We start from the raw sequence: 13,929 nt of genomic DNA on the forward strand, positions 1-13,929 counted from the left end.
CCACCAGCACCCCCAAGTCCCTCTCCTCAGGGCTGCTCTCCAGCCATTCACTGCCCAGCCTGGATTTGTTCTTGACATTGCCTTGACTCAGATGCAGGACCTTGCACTTGGTCTTGTTGAACCTCACATGGCTTGTGCCCACCTCTCCAGCCCATCCAGGTCCCTCTGGCTGGCATCCATTCCCTTCAGCCTGTCTGCTGTACCACACAGCTTGGTGTCATCAGCAAACTTGCTGAGAGTGCACTCAGTGCCTCTGTCCATGTCACCAACAAAGATGTTGAACAAGACTGGTCCCAGGGCTGATCCCTGAGGGACTTCACTTGTCACTGGCCTCCACTGTGACATGGACCAGTTGACAGCCACTCTTTGGGTGCAGCCATCAAGCCAGTTCTTATCCATCTAGTAGTCCACTCATCAAACTCACTGCAGCTGCTGTGTTCGTTTTTAATCCAGTACAAAAGGTGCCAGGGGGCAGATAGGGCCCCTATTTACACTAAAATAAATACAGGGCAGGGGCAGGCAGGGCCTCCTGCCTTTGCCCACCACTGCCTGCCCCCTCCCTTGGGTGCCAGCATCCTGGCTGGCGAGGGACTCAGGTGTACTCGCAGAGGTGGCCGCAGCCAGCAGGGCAGTGGGAGCTGGTCTCCAGCCACTTCATGATGTGCTGCAGATGGCCACCATGGCTGCAGCCCTGGCACCAGACGAAGAGCCCCTTCACCACGTGGTGACAGACAGCACACATGCTGGCACACTGCCGACACCTGCACCAGAGAGAAGGGAGAGGATCAAGGGGGGCTCAGAGAATCATTACCATTGGCATTTGAGATCATCCAGGTCAGCCACCAGCCCAACCCCATTATGGACACCAAGCTCTGGCCCCAAGTGTCATGGTCACAGGTTTGTGAACACCTCCAGGCATGGGGACTCTATCACCTCCCTGGGCAGCCTGGGCCAGTCCCTGATCAATCTGGCAGCAAAGAAGTTTTTCCTCCTTTCCAACCTAACTCTCCCCTGGCACAATTTCAGGCCATTGCCTCTCCTTCTATCACCTGAGACTAGGGAGCAGAGCCCAACCCTCACCTGTCTGCAGCCTCCTCTCAGGGAGCTATAGAGAGCAATGAGCTCTGCCCTCAGCCTCCTCCTCTCCAAGCTGCACACCCCCAGCTCCCTCAGCTGCTCCTCCCCAGCCCTCTTCTCCAGACCCTTCCCCAGTTCTGCTGACCTTCTCTGGACCTGCTCCAGCCCCTCAATGTTCTTTTTGGGGCAAGTGGCCCAGACCTGAACTCAGGACTCAAGCTGTGGCCTCCCCAGTTCCCAGCACAGAGATACAATCCCTGCCCTGCTCCTGCTGGCTACACCATTGCTGATCCAGGCTAGGCTACTGATGCCCTTCTTGTCCACCTGGGCACCCCAAGCTCACCTTCAGCTCCTGTTGTCCAACAGCTCAAGGTTCTTTTTCACCAAGTATTTTCCAGCCATCCTGCCCCAAGCCTGGAGCCTTCCTGGGGTTGTTGTGACCCAAGCATGTGGCCTTGCTGGACCTCATCCCATTGGCCTCAGCCCATGGATCCAGCCTGGCCAGATCTCTTTACAGAGCCTTTCTACCCTCCAGCAGATCAACACTGCCATCCAATTTTGTGTCATCTGCAAACTTACTGAGGCCCCAAGGCCATCCTCCTTCCCCTGCAGCTCTCCTGAAGTCTCTCTTGGTCCCCCACCTCCCTGCCTGCTCCCTGCTCTCACCTGTCACAGATCCAGCCCCGGTTGCTCATGGGCCTCTTGCAGTTGCTGCAGTTGACATGCAGGGTGGTGGAGGCCTGGTTGAGGCAGTTGATGGCACGGCAAGTGCTCAGCTTGATCACCTCGTTGGAGATGTTCCAGAGCTGGAAGCGCTGCAGCAGGTCAATGTAGGACGTGTACCAGTGCTCCTGAGGATGGTCACAAACAGCTGAACCCCAACATTCCCCACCCCAACTCCCCTTAGGAGCCCATCCCTGGGTCCCCAAGGCAAGAGAACTGCTCTGTGATGCTGGGAAAGAGGTGTCCTAAGCATCCTTCCCCAAATCAACAAGCCAAGGCCACTTCCTCTCCTTGGCCCTGGGGACACCACCACCTGGTGTCTCCCAGGGCTAGTGATAGAGCAGCCAGTGTGGCTCCAGGGCTCCTGGAGTTGCCCACCCCAGGCTAGAGCACGCCTGGGAAGAGCTGGAGGAGAGGAGAAGTGCCCAGAACCCACGCAAGATCCCATCACGCTCAGATACACCACCTTTGGGGGTCTGCCAGGACTGATGGTAGAGCAGCCAGTGTGGCACCAGGGCTCCCAGACCTGCCCACCCTGAGTTAGAGCAGTCCTGGGAGGGACTGGAGGAGAGGGAACTGCCTACAACCCAGGCAAGATCCCATCAGCTGAGATGTACCCTGGTGGGACTCAGAGGCGATGTCCTCCTGCATTCGGTGGGGCTGCTGCGGCAGCCGCAGAGGGTCGGTGCCAGGCAGCCAGCAGGGGTCTCCCCGCCCCTACCTGCGTCTGCTCGTCGATCTCCTTGCGGATGCGGTCCCCCAGCACGATGAGGACGGACACGGCAGTCTGCACGTCCCCCTGCTCGGCGTAGAAGAGCAGCGTGTCCCGCACGATGGGGCTGAAGAAGTCGGGGGGCAGGCGGTTCTCGTAGAGCGAGTGGGAGATGGAGATGAGAGAGAAGGACTCCACGGGGGTCAGCGACACCGTCTCAGCCTCGTTGCCGCTGACGTGGGGGGAGTCAGCCTTGTCCTGCAGGTGGTCCAGGGCCGCGGGGTTGTCCACGATCTCGTGGCGCAGCGGGAAGGCCTCCTGCGGCAGGCTGTACTCCTGCTCCTCGGCTGGCGGCACAGCGGCGCTTCAGTAGAGGGCAAGCGGGAGGAGGTCGCAGCGCCCCCCGGCGGCCCGCACTCACCGTGGGGGTTCTCGTGGTCCATCATGTACAAGTCGTCCTCGTCTGCCTCCACGTCCCCCAGTAGGTAGTCTGCAGGGACATCACTGCCCTCCGTCTCCTCGTTGTCTGTGTGCCCAAGGAGAGACAAATCATCATGGAGCTGCTGAGGCTGGCAGAACCCTTGGAGCTCCTCCAGTCCAGCCACCCATCCATAGCTCACAGCCCCAGCACCGCTGCTCAGCCACTGCCACCAAACCACCTCCCTCAGCACCTCAGCCACAGATCTCCAAAGGTCCCTTCCAACCCCCAACATCCCGTGAGCTGAAGGCCATCTCCAGCTGAGGAGGCCTTGCTGGAGGCCTGGCCCAGAGGCATTACCCTCGTTGTTGATCAGGGTGGAGGAGGAATCCATCAGGATGTTCTCGGTGCGGCTCTCTCCTTTGCTGCGGTCCAGCCTTGCCTCGCTGCCCAGTCCGGGGGGGATGTCCTTCAGGTTGAAGCTGCAGAGAAGCCAAACTTAGCAGTCATAAAAGCTGACAGCTTCCATTTCAGCCAGCAATGAACCTGGCTGGAGGTGTCCAGGTGTGATCTGAACTGGTGTCTCTGTGCCCCCACCACAGAGGTGCCCATAAAGGTCTCCCTGAAGGGTTTCAGAGCTGAGTGCAGGCTCCTGACTGCAGCTCTTCACATCCCCACCCAGACCAGAGCTGCCTCACTGCAAGCTGCTTTGCTGTCTGCCATGCAGCACCACCCAGATGGACTAGGAAGAGAATGGGGTGAAGCAGGCTTGAGCTCTCCAGCTTCTGCCCACCTGGCTGCAGAGCTTACTCAATGAAAGTCTCCTTTGATGTTAGCCAAGAATCTGCCATTCACCCTGGGAACTTAGCCCAGCTGATGTGGGGTTCTCAGCCCTCACTTTCTGATGACATCAAGAAGAAGGAAAACAAGTTCTGCTCCATCAGCCCAGATCTGGGCTGCTCCTTTGTCTTTGAAAGGCAGAAGATGACCTCTCCACACTGGCAATTCTGGTTCCAGCTCAGCTTTCAGTCACAGCTACCAACCAGAGAACTCCAAGGGAGGCACCAGCCCCACCACAGTTCTCCACACTTCCTTTCAAGGTGGGAAAGGAGTGGAGCTCAAGGCCAGGCTGACCACTCATCCACCTGAAAATGGCTGTGTTCAAATGATCATAGAATGGTTTGGGTTGAAAGGGACCTTCAAGATCATCCATGGGCAGGGACACTTCTGACCAGCCCAGGCTGCTCAAGGCCTCATCCAGCCTGGCCTTCAACACCTCCAGGGAGGCTGTGGATCACAACAATCACATTATTTGATTCTGTGATCCACAACCTCCCTAGGCAACCTATGCCAGTGTCTCCTCACCCTCATCTTCCTCCTCATCTCCACTCTCAATCCAGCTCAAAGCCATTGTCCCTCATCCTGGCACTCCCAGCCCTTGTCCCAAGTTCTTCCCCATCTCTTCTGCAGACACTTCAGTTACTGGAAGGCTGCTCTGAGGTCTGCCTGAAACCTTCTCTTCTGCAGGCTGAACAGCTCCAGCTCTCCCAGCCTGTCCCCATAGCAGAGGTTCTGCAGTCTCTGATCAGCTCGTGGCCCACCCACAACCCCGCATAGTCCAAGGCTCCCTCCCTGCTCCTACCCTGCAGCTCCAGCTCATCTCCAGTTACCTGTTCATGAGTGGGAGGGTGGCACTGCCCTTTCCAATGCTGTGGTTGAGGTTGGTGGAGGCCACAGTGCCCAGGCTGGAGTAGATAATTCGCAGCATTGTCCACGTCTGAGCCACCTGTGTGAGACACTTGACCTTCAGCTAGGCTTTGAACCAGACCCCTGACCACAACCTCCTGCCACTGGCTGATCCAGGCAGGTGGGCAGGACCTCAGGAGGGTCAAGCTTGTGTGCTTGTGGTAGGCAAGAAATGGTATGGGTTTGTTGCCTGATGGAGGTAGGTACAGTCAGGTAGAAAGCTGCTGCCCAGCTTGAGTGCTGGGCCTCAACCTGACAGCACCATGGTGCAACTTGGTTTGTGTCAGGAAGGGCTCTGAGAGCAGGGGAGTGGTGAAACTCCTGTAAGAATCTCTGGGATGCTCAGAGAATCCTCAGAGTAGAAAAAGATCTCTAAGACCATCCAGTCCAACCTACTACCCAAGACCTCTACGACTTGAAGTGCCACATCTTGTTTTCTGAACACCTCCAGAGATGGTGACTCCACTCTTCTGGCTCCAGCTTGGACCCAACACAGGCAATCAGTGCCTCTGTGCCACCACAGTTAAGAAGGTTTTGGGAGCAGCTCTGTGTTGGGGAGGAGTTATATGTGGGAGAGTTGACCGCTCAGCCACCAAGATCAGTGGGGAAAGAGCAGAAGCAGGCTGGAACAGTCATTTCACAGGGCCCCTGCTGTGACAGCAGCCTGAATCCTTAGAGACCAAAGGTGGGGCAGAGTCCCACTGGTGGCCCATGGAGGACTGGATGCTGAGGGAAGCCGACTGCTTCCAAAGAGCTCCATGGCTCTGAGGGCAGCCCAAGCTGGAGCAGTCTGTCACTGGGAGGATTCCAGCCTGTGGAAGGGACTCATACTGGTAGAAGCCTGTGGAGGACTGTCTCCATGGGAGGGACACCACAATGTCACAGGGGAGGATGTTGAGGAGCTTTCTTCTCCTTGAGGAGGAAGGGGCAACCAACACAGAAGAGACTGGGCCTGACCACAACCTCTGTTCCCTCTGCCCAGCTCTGCTGGAGAGGAGGATTTAGAGACCTGGGAGCAGAGCTGGGCCTGGGACGCCAGGAGGGTTGGGGGAAGGATTGTAGCTGTTACTGTCCTGCTCTGAGTCAGTGACCTACTGGTATTTCTTTTTAATTAAATGGACTTAGGGACTTGGTTTCTCCAAGTTCTGCACGTGGCCTGGTGTCAGGGCTGCTCAGCACCGTTGGCAAGAGTCTGCATGAAGGCATGGAGGGGACCCTCAGCCAGTCTGCTGGTGATACAGAACTGGAGGAGTGGCTGAGACCCCTTCAGGTGGTTCTACCATCCACTGAGGCCTGGCCAGGATGGAGAGCAACCTCGTGATGTTCAAGCAGGACGGGGTAGTGTCCTTCCCCTGGGGAGGAACAACCTCCTGCACAGCTGAGGGGAGATCTGCTGGAAAGCAGCTCCAAGGAGAAGGACTTGGGAGTGCTGAGGGACAAGTTCCAGGAGACAGCAATATGCTCTTGGGGCCAAAAAGGCCAGTGGGGTCCTGAGTGGCATGAAGAAGAGTGTAGGCAGCAGAGCAAGGGAGGTTCTCCTTCCCCTCTACTCTGCCCTAGGAGAGAGTCCAGGGGAGACTGCAAAGCTGCTGAGGGGCCTGGAGCAGCACTGGGAGGAGCAAAGGCTGAGAGCCTGCAGAAGAGCAGCCCCAGAGGGCATCTGAGCAATGCCCAGCAAGAGCTAAAGGAGCAGTGGAGGGCAAGAGGCTGGGGTCAGACTCTCGTCAGTGGTGCCCAGGGACAAGGAGCAATGGGCACAAAGTGGCAACCAGGAGGTTCCATCTGAACAGGAGGAGAAAGTTGTTTGTTGTGAGGGTGTTGGAGGCCTGGAGCAGGCTGCTCAGAGAGGCTGTGGAGTGTCCTTGTGTGGAGAGCTTCCAAGGCCAGCTGGGCACTGTGCTGCTTTGGCAAGCTGCTGTGGGTGCCCTGCTTTGGCAGAGGGTTGGACTGGATGATCTCCAGAGGTCCATTTCCACCTCCACCACACTGGCACTGTGGCATAACTGATGACTATGCCCCACCCTGTCCTTTGCCTTGTCCTCAAGCCTTTAGCAGCATTTTCTCCTTTCCATCCCTGAAGTGAGGGCAGGAACAACCAAGCCTCTCCATAGTGCTTTGTTGGGCCAAGCCCCTGCAGGATGCTTTGATCCCCCAAGGTGCCTTGCTGTGCCAAGCCCCTGCAGGGTGCTTTGATCCCTATGGGGCTTTGTTGGGCCAAGCCCCTGCAGGGTGCTTTGACCCTCCAAGGTGCTTTGTTGTCCAAGCCCCTGCAGGGTGCCTTGACCCTCCATGGTGCTTTGCTGTCCAAGCCCCTGCAGGGTGCTTTGACCCTCCATGGTGCTTTGCTGGGCCAAGCTCCTGCAGGGTGCTTTGACCCTCCATGGTGCTTTGCTGTCCAAGCCCCTGCAGGGTGCTTTGACCCTCCATGGTGCTTTGCTGGGCCAAGCTCCTGCAGGGTGCTTTGACCCTCCATGGTGCTTTGCTGGGCCAAGCTCCTGCAGGGTGCTTTGTTGATCAAACAGCTCCATGCTGCTCTGCTCAAACCACAGCAACCTTCCAACCTGAACAGGCAGCCTGGGCCAAGGCTGAGAAGCCTCCAGCGCAGGCCTCACCTGGTTGCGGTCCAGGCCCTTGGCCACCTTGGCGTTGTGGTCGCAGAGGTCGGGCAGGGGCCGGCCGGCCAGGGCGTACTGCTTGGCGGTGTGCACGAACCAGTCCATGCTGCCGCTCTCCACGTCCGTCTCGAAGACGCTGAGCGCGCTGGAGGAGGAGATGAGCTCGAACTGCTCGGCGGGGTCCAGCTTGCGCTTGAAGAAGATGGGATGGCGCCGGTCGCCCAGGTAGGGCTTGCGGTTGGAGTCGGAGGAGACCAGGCTCTCCTTGGCGGCGAAGGCCAGGTCCCCATAGAGGCTGTAGCAGAGCCCCTCGGGGTTGGCGCGCTCGATGGGCTGGCTGGCGTCCTTGAAGATGTGCTGGTAGAGGGTGCTGTCCTTGGAGCCCGACAGCAGGAAGTAAGGGTCGTGCAGGTGGCGCCAGACGATGCCCGTGGTGACGTCCTTGTGCTCCTCGAACATAGCGGAGGGGATGAAGGGCCTGCGCACGTCCCACACATAGATGTTGTGGTCCACCATCATGGAGCAGGTGGCCAGGTGGTGCTTGCACTCCGGCCGCCACTTCACTCGCGCCACCGAGGCGATGGTCTGCACGCAGTAGATCTCCTTGGCCCGGGTCGTGTTCATATCCCACACCTTCACCATCTTGTCCCGGCCGCCCGTGGCCAGCCAGCCCCTGACGGAAGGATGGAGGAGGAGGGTGAGGAGTGCTGCTCTGGGCTGGGATCCTGTCTCCTCGCCTTTCCTGCCCCAGCACGAAGTGGATGTCACTGAGCCATAGGGAGGCGGCTGGGCTGCGGTCACAGCCTCCCACACGTGCCTCTGTTCTCCAAAAACCAGGCCAGGCAGCTCCCCTCCTTCCTGCCACCAGCTAAGACCCTGAGCTTTCAGAACCACACTCAGGAAGGCTCCAAGCCACACCAATTCCCTCCACCTCTTTAGCTGAATAAAGCTTATGAGGAGCAACAGAGGGAGCTGGGGATGGTTAGAGGAAGAGGAGGCTGAAGGCAGCCCTCACTGCTGTCTACAAATACCTGAAGGGACATTGTAGAGAGGCTGCTGCTGGTCTCTTCTCACAGGTAGTTGGAGACAGAACAAGCGGGAATGGCCTCAAGCTGAGGCTGGGGAGGTTTAGATTGGACATTAGGAAAAGGTTTTTCACAGGGAGAGTGGTCAGGGACTGGAATGAGCTGCCCAGGGAGGTGGTGGAGGCAGCCACCCTGGGTGTGTTTAAGTGTTGTTTGGATGTGGTGCTGAGGGATGTGGTTTAAGGTACATCTTGTAGAGCAGGGTTCTAGGTTGGTGATCCTGAGGGGCTTTGCCAACCTGCATGTTTCTGTGATTCCACTTGCCAAGCCCAGCAGAAAGGGAAGAGGCCACCTTGAGCTTACCTCAACACCCTTCTAGGCTCATAAGGGGGGACCTGCACACCATGAAAGCTGTTTCCAGATGCATCTCATCCACCCCTGGAGCAAAGCAGCAGAAAAACCTCCATCCAGCTCAAGTTGTGGAGCAGAGGAGCTGTGCAGAGACCTCCTCAAGGTGATCACAGGGGTGAGAGTGTGCTCTGACATGTGGGGCAAGACAGCAGCTTGGTACAGCTACCCACCAGCAATCTGGTGCCTCAGAGACCCCCAGCCTGTGGAAAAACTAAACCCCAAAGACCCCAATGCCCCCCAAAATACTCCAAGCAATCACTGCTGCCATCTTTCAGCAGTGCCCAGCTCCTGACCCAAGGGGCCAGGGTACCAGAGACTCCGACTGCCATCCCTGAAAGGGCTCAGCTCCATTTCTAGAGTCATGAAACTGGTTTGGTTGGAAGAGGCCTTTAAGCTCACTGAGTCCAAGCCTTACCCCACATTGCCAGGGCACCAATACGCCACAGCCCTCAGCACAACAGCTCCATGGCTCTGAAACCCCTCCAGGCATGGGGACTCCACCACTGCCCTGGCCAGCTCGGGCCAGACCTTGACAACCCTTCTGAGGAAGAAACTGTTCTTTGTGGCCAACGTAAACCTCCCCTGGGGCAGCTTGAGGCCATCTCCTCTTGCCCTTGGCAAAAGAGTACAACCCTTCCTGGCTCCTACCTCCTTTCAGGCAGTTGTAGAGCCAAAAGGTCTCTGCTCAGCCTCCTCTTCCCAGTCCCCTCAGCTGCTCCTCCCCACCCCTGTTCTGCAGACCCTTCCCAACCTCTGTTGCCCTTCTCTGAACCTGCTCCTGCCCCTCAACATCCTTCTTGGTGTAAGAGGTCCAAAACCAACCCCAGCATCTGAGGTGTGCCCTCACCGGTGCTGAGAACGGGGAGACAGCCCTAGGGATGGAGGAAGGTCCTCACTCATCCCAGCTGCTGCCGGGTGACTGGCAGTGGCCATGCCCACACCCACCTGTCCTCTGGGTGCCAGTCACAGCAGAAGACAGGCCCGTTGTGGGCCGTGAACATCCTCTCGTAGCGGTCAGGCCGGCGGATGTCCCACAGCTGCACGTTGCCGTTCTCGAAGGTGGCGGCGAAGGTGAAGTAGTCCCTGATGCTGAACTGCACATCTCGCACGCTCTCCGACTGCCCTGGGGGGGACACAGGGGACACACTCCCAGCAGAGCTCAAAACCTCTGTCAGAATTATGGGGGTCTCCAGCCCAAAGCAAAGTAGGAGCAGGGAGTGGGGTGCCCACCTCACACCTCCCAGCACCACGCAGCACAAATGCCACCAAAACGTCTCCCAGCTGCCACTCTGACTGCTTTGGGTGTTGTGCCCTGAGCAAAACCACCCCTTGGGCACAGGAAAGGGCCAAGCCCCAGGCCAAGGGACTGAGCAACAGCCTCCTGCCTTACTGAGGCCTGATCATGAAGTTCAAGCAGGGCAGGTGTAGCGTCCTGTCCCTGGGGAGGAACAACCTCTTGCAGCAGCACAGCTGAGGGGATGCCTGCTGGGAAGTGGCTCCAGGGAGAAGGACCTGGAAGTGCTGAGGGACAGCAAGTTCCAGGAGCCAGCAATGCACCTTTGGGGCCAAGAAGGTCAAGGGGGCCTGGGTCTCCTGCTGCCAGTCCTGCTGCCCTGCCCCAGCTCCCCTGCTGAGGCTATGCACAGTACATGACCACATGTGGATGATGTCCCTGTGGTGTGAGGTGTGTGGGGACCCCACGCTGTGCTGCTGCTGGCCCAGCCTGCACCCTCAAGGCCATCTCTGAGCTCCTGGGGAACACCTCAGCAAATGCTGGAAGGAGACCCTGTAGTGGCCTTCCAGTGTCTGAAGGGAGCCTACAGGAGGGCTGGGGAAGGACTATTTACAAGGTCTTGTAATGACAGGACAAGAAGCAATGGGTTTAAACTGGCAGAGGGGAGACTTAGACTGGATGTTAGGAAGAAGTTCTTTACAGTGAGGGAGGTGAGACACTGGCACAGGTTGCCCAGGGAGGTTGTGGATCACAGAATGTGACCAAAGATCACAACCTCCCTAGAGGTGTTGTTGTTCAAGGCCAGGTTGGATGAGGCCTTGAGCAGCCTGTTCTAGTGGGAGGTGTCCCTGCCTATGGAACTGGATGAGCTTTGAGGTCCCCTCCAACCTAACCCATTCCATGATTCTACAGCTCCCAGGAAGCACATCCCCCCCATGCTGGGCTGCTATGACCCTACCCGAGAAGGTGCTGACGGAGTCCTTCTTGCGCAGGTCGAAGCACTTCATGTAGCCGTCCTGGGAGCCGCTCAGCAGCATGTAGACCTCGGTGGGGTGGAAGCAGACCTTGTTGACCGTGCGCTTGTGCTCGGTGAAGAGCTGGTCCTGCTTGTTGCGGGACGGCTTGCCCAGGTTCCAGGTGACCACCACGCCGTTGGTGGCGGCCGTGGCCAGCAGGTTCTCGTCCATCTGGTGCCAGACCACGTCGGCGCAGCTGAAGTTGAGCGAGGGCTTGCGGCCCACCCGCAGGTTCAGCTTCTCCACGAACTGCTCCTCCTCGATGGAGTAGATCTTGAAGATGTTGCGCCCAGCAACCACCACCTGGGCGGCGTCGCGGCACACGCTGATGGCGTTGGCGGGGGCGTCCAGGTGGCAGAACATGGTCCTGCCCGTCAGGGCGTTGCCCCCCAGGGCGGTGCTGACCCTGGCCATCTTCTCCATGGCTGGCCTCGGGGCACAGTCCCCTCTCCGGGAGCAGGCTCGGGGGGCTGCGTCCCCACGAGCTGCATTCACGCTGGCACTGCCGCCCTGCTCCGCCTCAGCCAGAGCTGGCAAGGGACAGGCTCAGCTCCTGCAGCTACTGGCAGACCCGAGCTGGCTTCCACCACAGCTTTTTGTGGCTGCATCAATGGATGGTGGAGGTGAGAAGATGCAGCCTGGATACCACCAGAGCCCCAGGCCAGGCCTCTCCTGCTGCCCACACGGCCTTCTGAGCGAGGTTACGACAGCCTTTCCCAGACTCCTCCTTGCTTGCTCAGTGCAGCACCCCCGGGATGCTCTGCTGAGGAGAGTGGCTGCTGCCAGTGCCACAGGAGGTCAGCTGCAGCGGGGTGGTGCCAGGCTGAGTAGCATCTCTAGCAAGGCTGGGGTACATGCAGCCATCGCTGTGGGGTGCTGCCTGTGCCCCAAGGCCCTGCAACAACCACAGGCAGGAGGTCACCCAGCTTCTCTGGCACAGAGGGGCCAGTAGATGCCCCCACTGGGTACAGACCAGGGTGCTCCAGGGCCAGCAAGGCTGCCCTGGGGTCACTGGGACCACCCACAGGCTGTCTTCCCCTGAGCCAGGCCAAGCTCTTGCCCTGGCACTACCCTCTGCCCTTCTCTAGCCCCCCAGCCACCTCACAGCCCACATTCCACACTTCTCAGGGTCTCTTCAGGCCTCCATAACCCACTCCTGCTGCTCCTTACGTCCCACTCAGAGTCTCCTCACATCCGATAGCCTCCAGAGGACCCTCTCTCACAGCTTCCTAGCCCCCCATGACCCTCTTCTGGGCTTCCTCACAGCCTCCTCAGAGCTCCTTCTCATCTCATAGACCTCTGAGGCCCTTCCCACCTCTGACGGCCCCCACAAACCTCCTCCTGCCCAATAGTCTCCTTAGGACCCTCTCTTAGGGCTCCTCAGCCCTCCTGGGACCCCTCCCACTCCCTAGGGCTCTTTCAGGACTCTCTATTGCTCCTCAGAGGCCCTCCTCATCCATCAAGACCCCTCAGGTCCTCCTCCTGCACCACAGCTCCCTCAGAACTCTCTCATTGCTCCTCAGCCCTCCTGGAACCCCTCCTACACCCCAGGGCTTCCTCAGAACCCTCTCCTGCTCTTCAGAGTCCACTCCAGTCTCTCAGGGCCCGATCAAAGAACCCTCCTGCCCCACAGTCCACTAAGGACCCTCTCAGACTTCCTCGAGCTCCCAGAGCCCTGCCCCATCCTTCCTTCAGGGCCTCTTCAGGACCCCCTTTTGCCCCTCAGAGCCTCCTCCTGCCCCATAGCTCCCTCAGGACTCTCAGAGCTCCCCAGCACCCCTGGTCCCGCTCCCGCCCCTCAGGGCTTCCGTAGGGCCCCTCTTTCCCCTCAGATGCCCCTCCGGTCCCTCAGATCCTCCTCCTGTTCCACAGTCCCCTCAGAACCCTCTCTCAGAGCTCCGCAGCCCCCCACTTGCTCCTCAGACCTTCCTCACAACCACCTCAGAGCCTCTCCCAGAGGCTTCCAGAGCCCCGTGGCGCCACACAGCCCCCGCAGGATCCTCTCCCAGAGCTCCTCAGCCCCGCAAGGACTCCCCGCTCCCGTTCCCCAGGCCAGCCCGCCCCCCGCCCCGCCGCTGCCACTGACAGACCTTTCCTGTGCGCAGCTCTGGTGCCGATATCGTACCCGCTGCCGGCGGAGCCCCGCGGGCAGCCCGGGCCGCCCCGGCCCCGCCACGGAAACGGCTCCGAGCGCGGCCCACTCTGCCGGGCCAGGCAGGCTCAGCTCCAGCCCATCTCCCACTCGCTGCGCCCCAGACACTCACTTCCGGATTGTGGCCCCTTCACTTCCGGCCGCGGCCCACTCACTTCCGGCACCCAGCCCCGGCACCGCCCACCGCGGAGCTTGGCCCCGCCCCCGGCCCGGCACCGCCCACCGCGGAGCTTGGCCCAGCCCCCGGCCCGGCACCGCCCACCGCGGAGCTTGGCCCCGCCCCCGGCCCGGCCCCGCCCCCTGGGTCCCCCCCGCCGGGGAGAGTGGGGTCCGGGGGCCAAGCGGGGCTGCGGGGGGGAGGCTCTGGGGGCGTGAGCTGGGGTTTGGAGGTGATAGGGAAAGATCCGTGGGTGCCAAGGGGGAAGTGGGGGTGCCAGAAGGGGATAGCGGGTGTTCAGGGGGCATGTGGGGCGCAAGGGACATGGCAGGGTGCAAGGGGGGAATGGAGGTGTTGGGGAGGACATGGGGGTCTCGGGGCGATGCGAGTGTGTCGGGGAAAATGGAGATGTTAGGGGTGGATATGAGGGTGTCGAGGGGGAAATGGAGGGGTTTAGGGGAGGATTCGGGGGTGTCGGGGTGGAAATGGGGGCTTCGGAAGGAGGTGGCTGCAAGGGACATACCGGGGATGTAAGGGGGAAATAAGGGACGTTGGGGAGGATTTGGGGGTGTCAGGAGTCAAATGAGAGTGTAAGAAGGCGATTTGGGGATGTCAAGGGGATATGGGGCTGTAAGGGACATGT

The 13,929-nt window shown here is 59.6% G+C and overlaps 1 protein-coding gene across 1 annotated transcript; it reads right to left on the bottom strand.

The window, feature by feature from the left end:
* Positions 1-424: 424 nt before the first annotated feature.
* WDR24 (WD repeat domain 24) lies at positions 425-13,260 on the bottom strand. The gene is made up of 10 exons (XM_064153221.1): positions 13,068-13,260; positions 10,920-11,872; positions 9,673-9,850; positions 7,289-7,964; positions 4,601-4,716; positions 3,291-3,412; positions 2,934-3,038; positions 2,522-2,859; positions 1,744-1,928; positions 425-761 (listed from the first exon to the last, which is right to left on the bottom strand). Exons 2-10 carry the CDS (start codon positions 11,398-11,400, stop codon positions 593-595), a joined length of 2,370 nt encoding a protein of 789 aa, XP_064009291.1. The 5' UTR covers positions 11,401-11,872; positions 13,068-13,260; the 3' UTR covers positions 425-592.
* Positions 13,261-13,929: the final 669 nt, after the last annotated feature.

Source organism: Pogoniulus pusillus, chromosome 13 (genome assembly GCF_015220805.1).
Source record: "Pogoniulus pusillus isolate bPogPus1 chromosome 13, bPogPus1.pri, whole genome shotgun sequence".
In the NCBI taxonomy this organism is placed as follows: domain Eukaryota; kingdom Metazoa; phylum Chordata; class Aves; order Piciformes; family Lybiidae; genus Pogoniulus; species Pogoniulus pusillus.